This window comes from Strigops habroptila, chromosome 10 (genome assembly GCF_004027225.2).
Source record: "Strigops habroptila isolate Jane chromosome 10, bStrHab1.2.pri, whole genome shotgun sequence".
In the NCBI taxonomy this organism is placed as follows: Eukaryota; Metazoa; Chordata; class Aves; order Psittaciformes; family Psittacidae; genus Strigops; species Strigops habroptila.
In genome coordinates this window covers 25,347,927-25,360,774 of record NC_046359.1, presented here as the reverse complement: position 1 = coordinate 25,360,774, position 12,848 = coordinate 25,347,927, and the positions used below count along the sequence as shown (strand labels likewise).

General features: G+C 35.1%; 1 protein-coding gene across 1 annotated transcript in view; it reads right to left on the bottom strand.

Annotated features, from left to right (window-relative positions):
* DNAH8 (dynein axonemal heavy chain 8) overlaps positions 1 to 12,848 on the bottom strand; it is a 142,609-nt gene that overhangs the window by 73,120 nt on the left and 56,641 nt on the right. Inside the window, 7 exon segments of the mRNA XM_030499954.1 lie at positions 4,374 to 4,535; positions 5,164 to 5,298; positions 5,939 to 6,046; positions 6,139 to 6,225; positions 7,974 to 8,161; positions 10,105 to 10,283; positions 12,051 to 12,223. Of these exon segments, the coding sequence (XP_030355814.1) occupies positions 4,374 to 4,535; positions 5,164 to 5,298; positions 5,939 to 6,046; positions 6,139 to 6,225; positions 7,974 to 8,161; positions 10,105 to 10,283; positions 12,051 to 12,223 (1,032 nt within the window).

Genomic DNA, 12,848 nt, shown 5'->3' with positions numbered 1-12,848 from the left:
TAAGACACACAATTTACATGCTCAGAATTGAAATCAGCAGGCGTTTGGGGATTTTGAGTGTTTTGTGGAATAGTACATACCTTTACATCTCAATCTTCTAAGCACCAAGGAAATATACTACAAAAGAGTTTATAAAACTAAATCTTGCCTAAATTTTTCAAAGCAACTGAAAACAGTTTTACCAGATTTTAAAAAGTATTTTCTGTACTATTCAAAAGGAAAAATGAATAGTAGCAAAACATTAATGCAACAGAAGAATGAGTAAGCACTACAGTACCAAAATACCTGAGTACCTGAAATAAACATAGGGGCCACACATCCCCCAGGAATGCGGATGGTTTTAGGTTCAGGAGAGTTCTTTACTGCATTTTCTATTTTTCTTTTAATGTTAGCTTTAGGCTTGCTATGGAAGTGGCACAGTCTGCCTACACAAGTAGCAACTGAAAGGAACATAAAGTGACAGGCCTTCTGGGTGACACAATCTTACAAGGAGAAGCACATTTAGCTGCTTCCTCTGCAACCTGAATAAAGGCCTGCATCAGTCCAGAAGGAAGATCTACACGCACAACAAATCTAAACGAAGATCGAGTCAACCATGAACTTAACAATTTCAAACTTCTTATTCCCAGCGGAAGGTGAAATTTGTTAAGGTACAAGCAATCTTCCTATGATCAGTTTGGCAACCCGAAATATTGAACTGTGAATAAAATAGTGAACTTGATTTTAAGCAGGATGGTCAAAAGCATTTTCTCCCATGCAAAAATTCTGCTGGTCATTACTGTGAAGCTGTGTGAAGGATAATACGGATCCAGCCTGCAGAATGTGGAGCTAAGTCTTATAAATTAGGTGGAGTTTGAGCAAAGCCATAAATATACCCCTGGTTTGATGACAGAGACACGATATTTTAGTTGTTGTGAAGTAACACAAGGCAGAATGTTGTACTTTGTAGAATACTGTAACGCACTGTTTCTTTTGCTCTCATTCAACAAACCACATAGCAGTTTTGTTTTTTAAGCTAGACAAGTTTGGAAATTTTCAGAAACCTGGTAATAAGCATAAAAGTCAGTGTGCCTTTCTTGACTGATGCCTAGCTTCTTTTAAGATACTTAGTTCATAAGAGGCAATGATGTAGTTTCCAATTTAAGACTGTACAGCCAATGAACAAGCCTAGCACTTCAAGGCCTTTAGTTTCAAATAATCTCTATTCTGATGTGGTGTTCAAGGAAAACATATTTCCATAGGTAAAATGTCCTTAAATGTCAGTTGTTATACTCTCAGCTTGACAATCAGCAAAATTACAAATATATGCTTTTAGAGAAATACAGTTTTCAGCCATTAGGAATGGCAAGAGTTATTAGTCTTCACCTTTAACAGTGTTTAACAATTATTCAAAAAGTAGGAATAAGTAAAATTTGAAAATTAGAAGTCAGCATAATTCTTCTCCGGCTGACAAGTTTTACAAAGCAAAATACAATTTCATCAATTAAGAGAATTAAAAAAGAATTAATCAATTTCACTAATTAGGGCTACAAGCTCAATCTTAATGAGTAATACAGCTAATAAGCTAAAGTTGATCACTGTTTAAAGCATGGTGTTCCAAGAAAAGATATTCAGGCTTTGTTGCCTGTATGCAGAAGAAATAAAGGATCAGAAAACATGGGAAACTAACAAAGTCATAATGTTTAAAAACATCATTATCATCAATAATTGAAGTGTGTGCTCAAAAGAAAAGACTAGAACAATATGACAAAAGAGCAACAATGCTCTAGTTACCTCTCTAGTTTGTCAACTTACAATTGTTTGATGATTGTCTCATTATTTGTCAGGCTGCTGCATTTGCTAAGTTTGCTCCTTAAAGAAGGATGTGTATAGGCAAGTGTGTTGGCATAAAGATTACCAGAACATGAGTTAACTGTCTTTAATAATAAATTCAAAGACAGTTTGAAACATGACTTCATGTCATCCGTTTAACTGTTAATTAGAATAAAGGTCCAAAAGGCCATTTAAGCACCTTTTTTTCTGCATATTAAATAACTACACGTTCATTAATCAACAACCTGTCACAAAGATTATCCATCACTAAACACAAATTTCCATAATCCAAAATTACAGTTTAATTATTAAAGCATAATGTTTTACAAATATTCTGATATCAAAATAATTTCTTGCAACACATTAACAACTTCCCCTCTTTTACTCCTCAATCAGAGCACACTCCAGGTCTAAAAAGCTTGCAACAACCTAAACAAAACATACTACATTCCTGGCAAGCTGTCAGCCTACAGGCTCTATTCTATTCCTCCAGTGCCAAGAATCAAGTGTTTTTCATGTCAAAACCAGGCAATTTTTTTGTTTTACGCAAACAACATTGTAACAACTTTCTGCTACACATTCATTCAGATTCTATGTATTTTCTTACTCATTTTTACTAAAACTCTTGCATGAAGACAACAGAGGGATACATTTTCCATCTAGGTCAGGTCTTCCCACAGTATTCAGGTGGCCAATGCACTTCAGAAATATGCTAGCTTTGAACACTACAGATTGAGAGTAGGTGGGTTTGCTCACATCCTTGTAGTCTAGAAAGTTCTAAAACTCTTTATAGCTTTAATCTTTCAATCACACATGTCCTCCAGAGAAACAATTCCCAGTGTATGGCAGCGTCATTCTTGTTACTGAATTATTTTTCAGTTCTTTAATTTTATAGTACCTACATGCATGTTTACTTAAATGCTTAGCCTTGTTATAGGTTTCCATAAGCTTGTCATAGCATATACTAAGACATATATGCTCTGTACATCCTTATACTTTAACTCTTTCAACTCAATACAGGTAAGCTGGACGATTACCCAACCAGTGTATAGGTTCTCAAAACTCATGTGAGAAAATCTTTACTACTACGTCTGCTCAAACCCATCATGAGGATTCTTCTTCATTAGAGAAACATATTTAGTCATAAATACATACCCCTTATATTTCTCTTTGCCCTAATAAAGTTCTTTTAGCTCTCTCCTCCTACTTAGTAGGAGTTGCGCAGAGGCTGTGTGTCTTCTCACTCTTTATTTACTGCTTTGGCCTTCAGAATGGCTCCCAATTTCTAATCTAAGAAACTCATGTTAGAGAACCATGTAGGTGCTTTGCTGCTTCATTTAGATAACTTAGATTCACTTGGAAGTGCATCACCATTATCTGGAAAAGGCTGGGTTAACAGCATGTTTTAAGGTTTGGGGATTTTGGGGGGATGTTTTGTGTGTTGGGTTTTGTTTTGTTGTTTTGGTTTTTTTTTGGGGGGGGGTTTGGTTTGTTTTTTTTTGGGAGGTGTTTTTGGTTCCTTCCTTCCTTCCTTCCTTCCTTCCTTCCTTCCTTCCTTCCTTCCTTCCTTCCCTCCTCCTTCCTTCCCTTCCTTCCTTCCTCCTCCCTCCTCCCTTCCTTCCCTCCTCCCTTCCCTCCTCCTTCCTTCCTTCCTTCCTTCCTTCCTTCCTTCCTTCCTTCCTTCCTTCCTTCCTTCCTTCCTTCCTTCCTTCCTTCCTTCCTTCCTTCCTTCCTTCCTTCCTTCCTTCCTTCCTTCCTCCCTTCCTCCTTCCTTCCTTCCTCCTTCCTCCCTTCCCTCCCTTCCTCCCTTCCTCCTTCCTTCCTTCCTTCCTTCCTTCCTTCCTTCCTTCCTTCCTTCCTTCCTCCTCCTTCCTTCCTTCCTTCCCTCCTTCCTTCCTTCCTTCCTTCCTTCCTCCTTCCTTCCTTCCTTCCTTCCTTCCTCCTTCCTTCCTTCCTTCCTTCCTTCCTTCCTTCCTTCCTTCCTTCCTTCCTTCCTTCCTTCCTTCCTTCCTTCCTTCCTTCCTTCCTTCCTTCCTTCCTTCCTTCCTTCCTTCCTTCCTTCCTTCCTTCCTTCCTTCCTTCCTTCCTTCCTTCCTTCCTTCCTTCCTTCCTTCCTTCCTTCCTTCCTTCCTTCCTTCCTTCCTCTCTCTCTCTTTCTCTCTCTCTTTCTCTCTCTCTTTCTCTCTCTTTCTCTCTTTCTCTCTTTCTCTCTTTCTCTCTTTCTCTCTCTCTTTCTCTCTCTCTTCTCTTTCTCTTTCTCTCTTTCTCTCTCTCTTTCTCTCTTTCTCTTTCTCTCTCTCTTTCTCTCTTTCTCTCTTTCTCTCTCTCTTTCTCTCTTTCTCTCTTTCTCTCTTTCTCTCTTTCTCTCTCTCTCTTTGGATAATTTAAAGAAGTAAAAACATAAGTCCCTTGGATTGGTCTTCCTTAGCGTGGTGTACACACAGCCCTTGGTTTTTTTCCCATATTAGAAGCACACGTACTTGAGTGAAACAGTGGTTTAACTACTAACATGGTGTTCTGACTCCTGTTTGTTAAAAATGTTTTGGGAAAAAAAGTTTTACCTGAATAAGTTTAAGATTCCATGGTGGATGGTTAATCAGTCCTGCCTCTTCAACCTGATTAGCCACTGCAGCCTGAAGCTCAACATAGGTGCTACTGTCCAACTGTAACCCCGGAAAGAGATCACTGATAAGACTGAGAAACAAAGGCTCATCTTCATCTATCTGAAAGAAACAAAACAAGTTAAGTGCATAAAGCATGGTTATCAAAGAATGTTCTCATACCAAAATTAATCTCTATTTTAAAATAATAAAGAGTAGGGTTGTATCTTCTAAATACAGAAGCTTACATTCATAAACACAGCCAGATACAGCTCACTATAAAACCAGCATTTTGAAAATGTCACACATATGCCATGCAAGAAATACATTCAAAATTGAAAGAAATTTCCCACTGAGAAGACACTGGAATCTATTTCTAAAAATGATTTGTAAAACATTACAGCATGTATTGAAAAGAACATCCTACTTGGAAAGAAATCTTTAGAAGTCTAACTTATTGGATACTCAAATTATTCAGTTTACATATGGTACAGTAGTCAGTCTGTACAAAAGTTAGTATATAAAATATGATACTCACAACTAAGCCATTATTAACCTATTTGAACCTTTGCACCCTGAGCACTGTTTACAAGTCTAATAAATTCCCATTGCTGTTTAATGATAACGATTACTGTTGCCATTTTTAAAGAAAAGGATGTTTGAGATTTTTTTCTATTCTTTTATGAAACCCCATGAAATATCTAGTAGACTTGACTCTACGTGGTATGAAAATATTAAATTAGATTCTTACCAGCTTAGAAAGATTCATATCTCTTAGCCCTCTCATAACAATGCTTAGTTCACTTTCATTTGGCCTGGCCCTCTTTTGAGTTCCAAGAGTCCTCAGTACTGAAAGGACATTCCTCAGGCCAAAGTCATAATGGACCTAGAGAGTGGGAAAAGGCTTATTGTTGCTATTGTTTAGGAATTGTTCTATGAAAATTAGTGAAGGATAGTAAGGTTATTTTCAAGAAAGGGAGGGCAGATAAGGGTTTTCTTTTCTAATTTAAATTTAATTGTCTTCACCATTTATAATGCCATATAGGAATTATTTTGCAGTACTGTATAGCAGGGTTCTTAAAAAAATAATGGTTCCATTCCATTGGAATTTCCAACGAAGGCATCTTAAAGCCAAGACTTCATATCAAAGCAGTGCTATGGGGAGAAAGGCAACTTAAATTAAACTTGAGATATTCCTCCTGTGGTTTCCAATTTCCAACTACTTCTTAAGCCCTAGATAATTCTTACAGGAAAACTAAATCACCAGGTTAATTTTTACCTGGCTGCCATGTTTAGGCAGAGACCCTCATGCAATTACAATACAAGCTATCATTCTTTAACAAATAAATATTTGGACATGACTACATGGTTATTTGTTCCGAAATTTTAGAGATATTTGTTCGAATTATGTTTAAACTACTTCAATATTTTGTAAAAACCACAAAAAAAAAGCTGCACAACCAAAAACCTAAGGGATTGTATTGTGTAAATATGAAGACAAAGAGGAAGGGAATACATAACACTACCTGCTTAGTGAGCTGCTCCTCGCAAAGTTTATAAAGAACAAAGAATTTCTGAGACAAGACCACATTATCAATAAATCCATAACTTGCTAGCTTAACTCTTATAATTATCTGAAATACATTTTTTTAGAAATTCCATTAGTTTTTTTGAAGATAGGTGAACAAAGTAAAATACAATTTTTTCTTTCGGTTCATTCAGTAACCTGTCTATCTGGAACCATCATAGCAACACTTCTAAACTGCGTTTTGAGATTTTCTGGTAGTTCTTGACGTCCAGCATATCCAGGATTCTACGTAAGAAAACAGAATGCATTATTTACAAAAGTCAAAATAACATCCTTTCAATAAAAGTTCAATAGAAGTAAATTTATGTATAAACACCTAGATTTCTTCAGAGTTATAACTCTTGTCTACTAATGGTTAAAATGTGAAGAAAAAACTTCAACCATAACTATGAATTTAATAACCTATTCATAATTGTCAGAGTAGTAACTGAATTTCTTTATCCTAACAAGCCTGCAATCAGAATTTTAAAATTTCATGGAATACAATCTAGTTGGTTAATTTCTTCTAGTGCACTCTCCATGCAAATAAAATTTTCATTACCATTTTGCAGAAGAGGTAGGTTTTGTGACATATTAAAAATTCAGTGTCTAGCAAGAGCCAAAATACAATAATAACAACAATGATATTAGGATGCCTTTCTCTATTTCTTGTGTCTAAAAGGTCAGCCTTAAAATACAAAAGTACGGTGAAAATAACACACTCAAAATTAAAACAAGAGAGTTTGACTAATAGAAGATTTCTAGAAAATTGCTGCAAACATGAGGAATAATTCTGATATCAAACATGTGACGTTTAAGAAATTAGAAGTAGTCAAAAGATATTTATATCCTCTGCAGTTGTTATCCTGCACTTGAACATGCAGATGAAGGCTTTAATTTCCCATAAAGTCATCTTGGATTGCCATGTTCCTTGTCATTAGGAAACACACTACAAAATTCCCTGCCCATGAGATTACAGGAGTTAGTGCTACAAAGCCTCAGGAACCCTAGGCAACAAGACAGCATACTCTGAAAGTTAATATTCCAAATCCAAGACTTGTGTTTGTCCCTTGGATAATGGTTGTTAATTGCCAGTGCACTGCCTTGCATACCTTTTTTGTGCAGATTATCCATTCATTTGTGGAACCTAACTTTAATGTATATGTACTGCAAGTTTTTTCCACAGGTAGTCATTATAAGAAAGGTAACAATGTATCTCAAATACCACCCATAAGATCTTCAAGAGATATGAAGCACAGTTCTGTCTTAACGCCTGCCCTGATTCCAGGTTTGACACACAGAGCAGAATGGGCCTCTTTGCCACAGAAAGACAAAAGCGAACATCCAGCATTGCATTTACCAGTTTAGAAATATACTGTATCAACAAATAAAAGAATCTGATAATTTTTTGCACAGGTTTTGAAAAGACCTGTTGTCACCACAGTACAAGGAGAGTGGTTTATTCCAGAATCATCATACTTGTCTTCTGTAAATCAGCTTGAATAATTCTTTTTCTATATCCATGTAAAGTACTCGTTAGACAAGACATATGTCCTTGCAAAATATCTTTCCTGTATCTTCTGCTTTAAGTGAATGTTCTGAGTTGGTTTTGTTTGGGTTTTTTTGTTGGTTTTTTTTCTCCTACAGTATCTTTCTCACTAATACTGTTGAAGCATTTCAAGGTAAGGTAGTAAAGCATATTAGTATTTCAGTCCTCTCAGTGTGCACAGAGAATTCTTCAAGTTTGGCCAAACTCTTAGTTTACATAATGAATTGCAATACAATAATGACACGACATAATTATTAACTTTTTCAGTAATCTTAAAGTAAAAATGAAGACATGCAGCTCATGAATAATCAGATTATTTATGTTCCAGTAGGTTAGTATAATTCTATAGCAACAGCATCACTTAATTAATAAAATCAGCTATTTTCACCTTGCCATTTAATTGACTTGTATTTAGTATAATTTGTCACTTCTCTGGAATTATTACCATTGTTAGGAAAATTCCAAATTCTGGATTTAAATCCACACAGTCTCCATCAGAAAAAATGAATTGCTTTTTTTTTAATTTTCTTGCTGTTAAAATAATATAGATTTGTTGTGCTGCTACTGACAAGACAGGCAACTCGATTCGGTTGAATTCATCAAAACATCCCCAAGATCCAGACTGTGCAAGACCTAAAACAGGCACAGAAAAATTTATCATGTTATTCTTCATGCATAGTTGAGACATCTGAACTAGATGACTTTTCCTTCAAATAATTAAATAACATTAGTTTTATTTATTGCCCTGTGGCCAAGGCCTACATTCCTTCATTCACGTGACTATTTCCATACCAATCTGAATCAACAGTTGATTTATACAAAACACTTAAAAGTGAGTCAAAATTGGAAAATAAGATTTAGATAACTTAGGGCTTTTGGCAGATCTTTCATTCAGATCTTTCTGTGAATGTAGACTTTAGTGTAAAGCAGCTATTCAATTATTTGCAAAAAGCTGTATTGTTAATCTAAAAAAAAAAAAAAAGTGACTTCGAGCTACAAAAGACGAGCCCTAGATGTTACAACAACAAAAAAAAAAAAAATCTACTTTTTTTATTTCCATTTGGGTATTCCAATTTTCACAATGCTTTTAAATTACCTTTTACTTGCCTCTTATGATTCATTAAGGTTAAATTCAAAATTGAAATTATTTTTGCACTAACTAGGGGTTTCAATAAAACTCTTAATCTCACAAGGCATAAAATATTAATTATTTTAGAGCATATATCTCTACACATAAGCATTATCATTTTAAGTCCACACTAAACTACAAATTTTTCACGTATGGCACAGGATATTAACAACATGCAAAGTGTGAACAATGCTCTGTGTGAACTTGTCTATGAAAGAAAGGGGAAGACAAAGAAAGAAAATGAAATCAAAAGAGAAATCTAGAAGCACTATATTAGTAACAATGACATTTTTATAAAGGATTAATTTCACAGTTGCCTGATTTCAGTTTGGAAAAGTAACATGTATTTAGTTGCAGCCAAGAGAATTGTTGCTCCTTTAGCAACATTTTATGAGACAATTTGTTGCAGCATTTTTTTTCCCAATTATATTAAAGTACCAGTAGACAGTAGTTTTCTTTCATGTATACTGAAAGATAGCTAATTAAAAACGAAAAATTTATCCGAACCATTCATGGTATGTTTTTGTTACACAGTTAATGCTAAATCACTTTAAAGGGATTCTGTCATGTACTCAGAAGATTTTTTTTTTTATTACTCTAATAGCTTGACTTTCAAAGGGACAATAAGTTTATAACCCCATACCATTAGGCACTTCTTTTATTTGCTTGCTAAAAAAAATAAATTAATAGTTTCACCCCTTGCTTCTCAATACATACAATACCATAAATCTGCAAAATCAGCTGACAGAAACCTCATGAAGTTGAAGTCCCTTAGCTGAAATAGAATAACTCCATGCAGCAGTACAGGTTTGGTGCTGACTGGCTACATAGCAGTTTTGCAGAAAATGACCTGGTGTCCTGCTTAACAACTAATTGAGTATGAATCAGAATTATGGTCATCTAGCAAAGGAAGCCAGCTGCATATTGGACAAGAGTGTAGCCAGCAAGTTCAGGAAAATCATTTTTTGCCTCTTCTCTGCACTTGTGATAAAGCAGCTGGAGTACCATATTCAGTTTGGGGCTTACCAATAGAAGACAGACATTGAAATACTTGCATGAGTCCAGCAGATGGCTGCCATCATAGTCAGTGGCTGAAGGACATGACACAGAGGGAGGGGCTGAGATAACACAATTTGTTGAGCCAGAAGAGAAAGCTAAGGGGAAAGCCAAATGCTGTTCATAACTAGCTAATAAGGGGCACTGAGAAATTGGAGCCAGGCTCTTCTCAGAGGTACACTAGAAGGAGACAATGGACACAGGTTTCAATGTAGGATATTCCAAGTCAATGAAGTATAAAATATGTTACCATGAGGATAGTCAAACATGAACAGGGGCCCAAAGGTATTGTGCAACATCCATCCCTAGAGGTTCTCAAAACCCACCATATATAAGGTCCTGAGCAAATCACTTGTGGAGGTCTCTTCTACCCTATGTGAAGAAGTCTTACCTTTGAAAATCCTACCCAAACCTCTGAAGTCCATTTGATCAGAGCAGTTAAAGACTACTACGTATTTTCCCAGAGCTTTTCCCATGTCTTTCGTTGTTTCTGTTTTACCAGTTCCAGCTGGCCCTGCTGGAGCTCCTCCCATGTTCATTCCCAAAGCCTGTGCTAACGTTATATAGCACCTATAAATGTTAATTCATAGTAATTTATTAAATCATATGAAAGATATATGGGTATATATATGAGATAAAGACAAGTTATCAATAGATTCTACAGCTCTTAGGTTGAAACATTACTTCTTCATAAAGCAGTTCCATTGATTTCCATGAGTGTGGGAAGTTAAGAGTAGCAAAGGTCACAAAATACAGCATTTAAACATTACTTCTAAAAGCAAAAAAACTTATGTGGTGTTCTATTTTGTTATGAACTGTGAATATGGCACAAGTTAAAAAAATAATGCACACCAGATAAAGGAATTTAATTGTCATTAACTCTTTTAGCAGCTATAAAGAGCAGATGCTGCTGTTGAATTCTGCCACCTCATCATATTTTGCAGTATTTTAATCTGTACACATTTCGTCAGGTTATCTACTTCTGTCTAAATCCTCAAGTGTGAAAGAAGGATTTATGGTCCCTTCACAACTATGAGTAAAAGATTTTTACAATTCTAAGAAAAAAAGTATTTTGATTTTTTTTTTTTAAAGTCTTAAAATATTTAGACTACTGTTTTAGTTACGTGAGTCTTAGCTATGGTTTTCATTCATAGTAAGATACAGTAGAGTAATGCTAAAGGAATTAAATGACAAAGTTCCTATACAAATGATAGAGTATCTTCACTCTCAAATCACTCAACATACACTGAATGCATTTCTAACTGAAGTATTTCTGGGTTTAAATCTATAACTAAAGAGATTTTAATAACTAACTAGTTCCGTCAGTTTATCTTGAATCACTACAATATATTATGCCAAACTTGCACTGCAGGGACCTTGATGTTTTCTAACCAATTTTAAAAAGTGACACAAACTTTTCACTTCTACAGTTCAGTTGGGATCAAGGCAATTTTTGGGGTGGAATTTAATATTTTGCATCAAAAAAAAAGTTGAGGGCAGTACAGTTCGCTGCAGAAATGTACTGAACTTTCCATAATGTCCCAATAGCAGTCCTACCTCTTCTGGGGCAATAAAGGTGTTCAAAAAGCTGTATACATACATACTTCATAGAGGTAGCAAAGTAAATTATTTCTGGTTCTTGAGGGGATCTTTTTGCAAGTGAATCATCTTTCAGCCTTCTATTTTCTCATTTGGTCCAAAGTGACACCTCAAGAAAGGAATAAATGGAGGAAGCATTTTGGCAAGAAAGGAGCCAATAAATTCCCAAAAGGAAAAATGAAAAATAATTCTTATTGTTAAACCATATTTGAAACAAAATTAATGGTTGTTTCCTTGCTTGACTGCATAAAAATGGCAGGTGAATGCATACAGCTGGGACTTTATCAACATCTAAATTCTTATGGATAAATTGAAAGTTTTTCCAGTATTATTAAGACAGCAGACACTGACTAGTTGTCTTAGACTTTCAAAAACATTGATATATTTATAGAATCCTTTATTGCAGAATTTGAAATATTTGACCTAATCTTTTATTCAGTATAGAAATGCTGCTAAACTATATATTACTATATAACTATAAAATTGTTCATTTCTATTACCATCTTTTTTTAAGACTGGGCAGTCATAAAACTTTTCTAGGAATGACTAAGTGTATAAATTAGTGACAGTCTATTTTACCTTTTCTGAAAGAGAATGATTAAGCAAAGGTATGAGATTTTCATGAATGACCTAGCCCACACAGGACATAATTCAGAATGTACTTGTGTGATTGAAGATATATGTTAAATATGCACTACATATTTTAAAAGTATTCATCTTTTAGATTGTTTTTCTAACCTGTCTGTAAGAGGTGTTATAACGAGACGATCAGTGCAACCCAGAAATTCATTTTGGTAAACAAAATCAACATCTGTAATGGATACCACGACATGATCAAAATCTTCTTTAAAGTAGAATCTAGACTGCTTTAACCATTCAAAATCAGTTAGTGATCTGATGTGCATTTTTACCTTAAAAGAAAGTAAATAAATGTTTATGTTAGAACTGAGCATCCACGTTTATTGTCCTAGATAACTGTACAAGAATAATGAATAAAGAATAACATTACTCAGGTTAAAGTTCCTACATAAGGAAACCGAAATACATATAAGCATCTCATAATACGTTCAGATGTATGCTAAACTGATATTAAAAAGTATCCTGATCACTTAACCTGATCATCACAATATCTGTGTTTGTTAATCAAATAAATCTTACATTGCTTTGGTAGTGCAGCTCACCCTCCAAGTTAAATTAACAAACAGCACATTGTTAACTCCACCAAACACATTGGAACAAAGGGCATGATGAAGGAAGGATCTGACTGAGGCATGGAAGGCAAAAGGTGTAGGATCTAATCAGGTTGTGTCATCAGCAGTAAAAATATGTAAGAGATGTAGTGTTGAGGGAAGGCATTCCTCAAGAAATAAAAGAACATAAACAATTTAGCACAGTCTAAAAAGTTCAAGTACAGGATTGGCATTATCTGCTGATTTTAGCAGGGTATTTTGCTTGTCTGTCTTCTATGCATTCTCATTAGGAACCAGAAAAGGATCCCAGTATCTTGCTCTCCAAAGAATCAGGAGAGACAGAAAG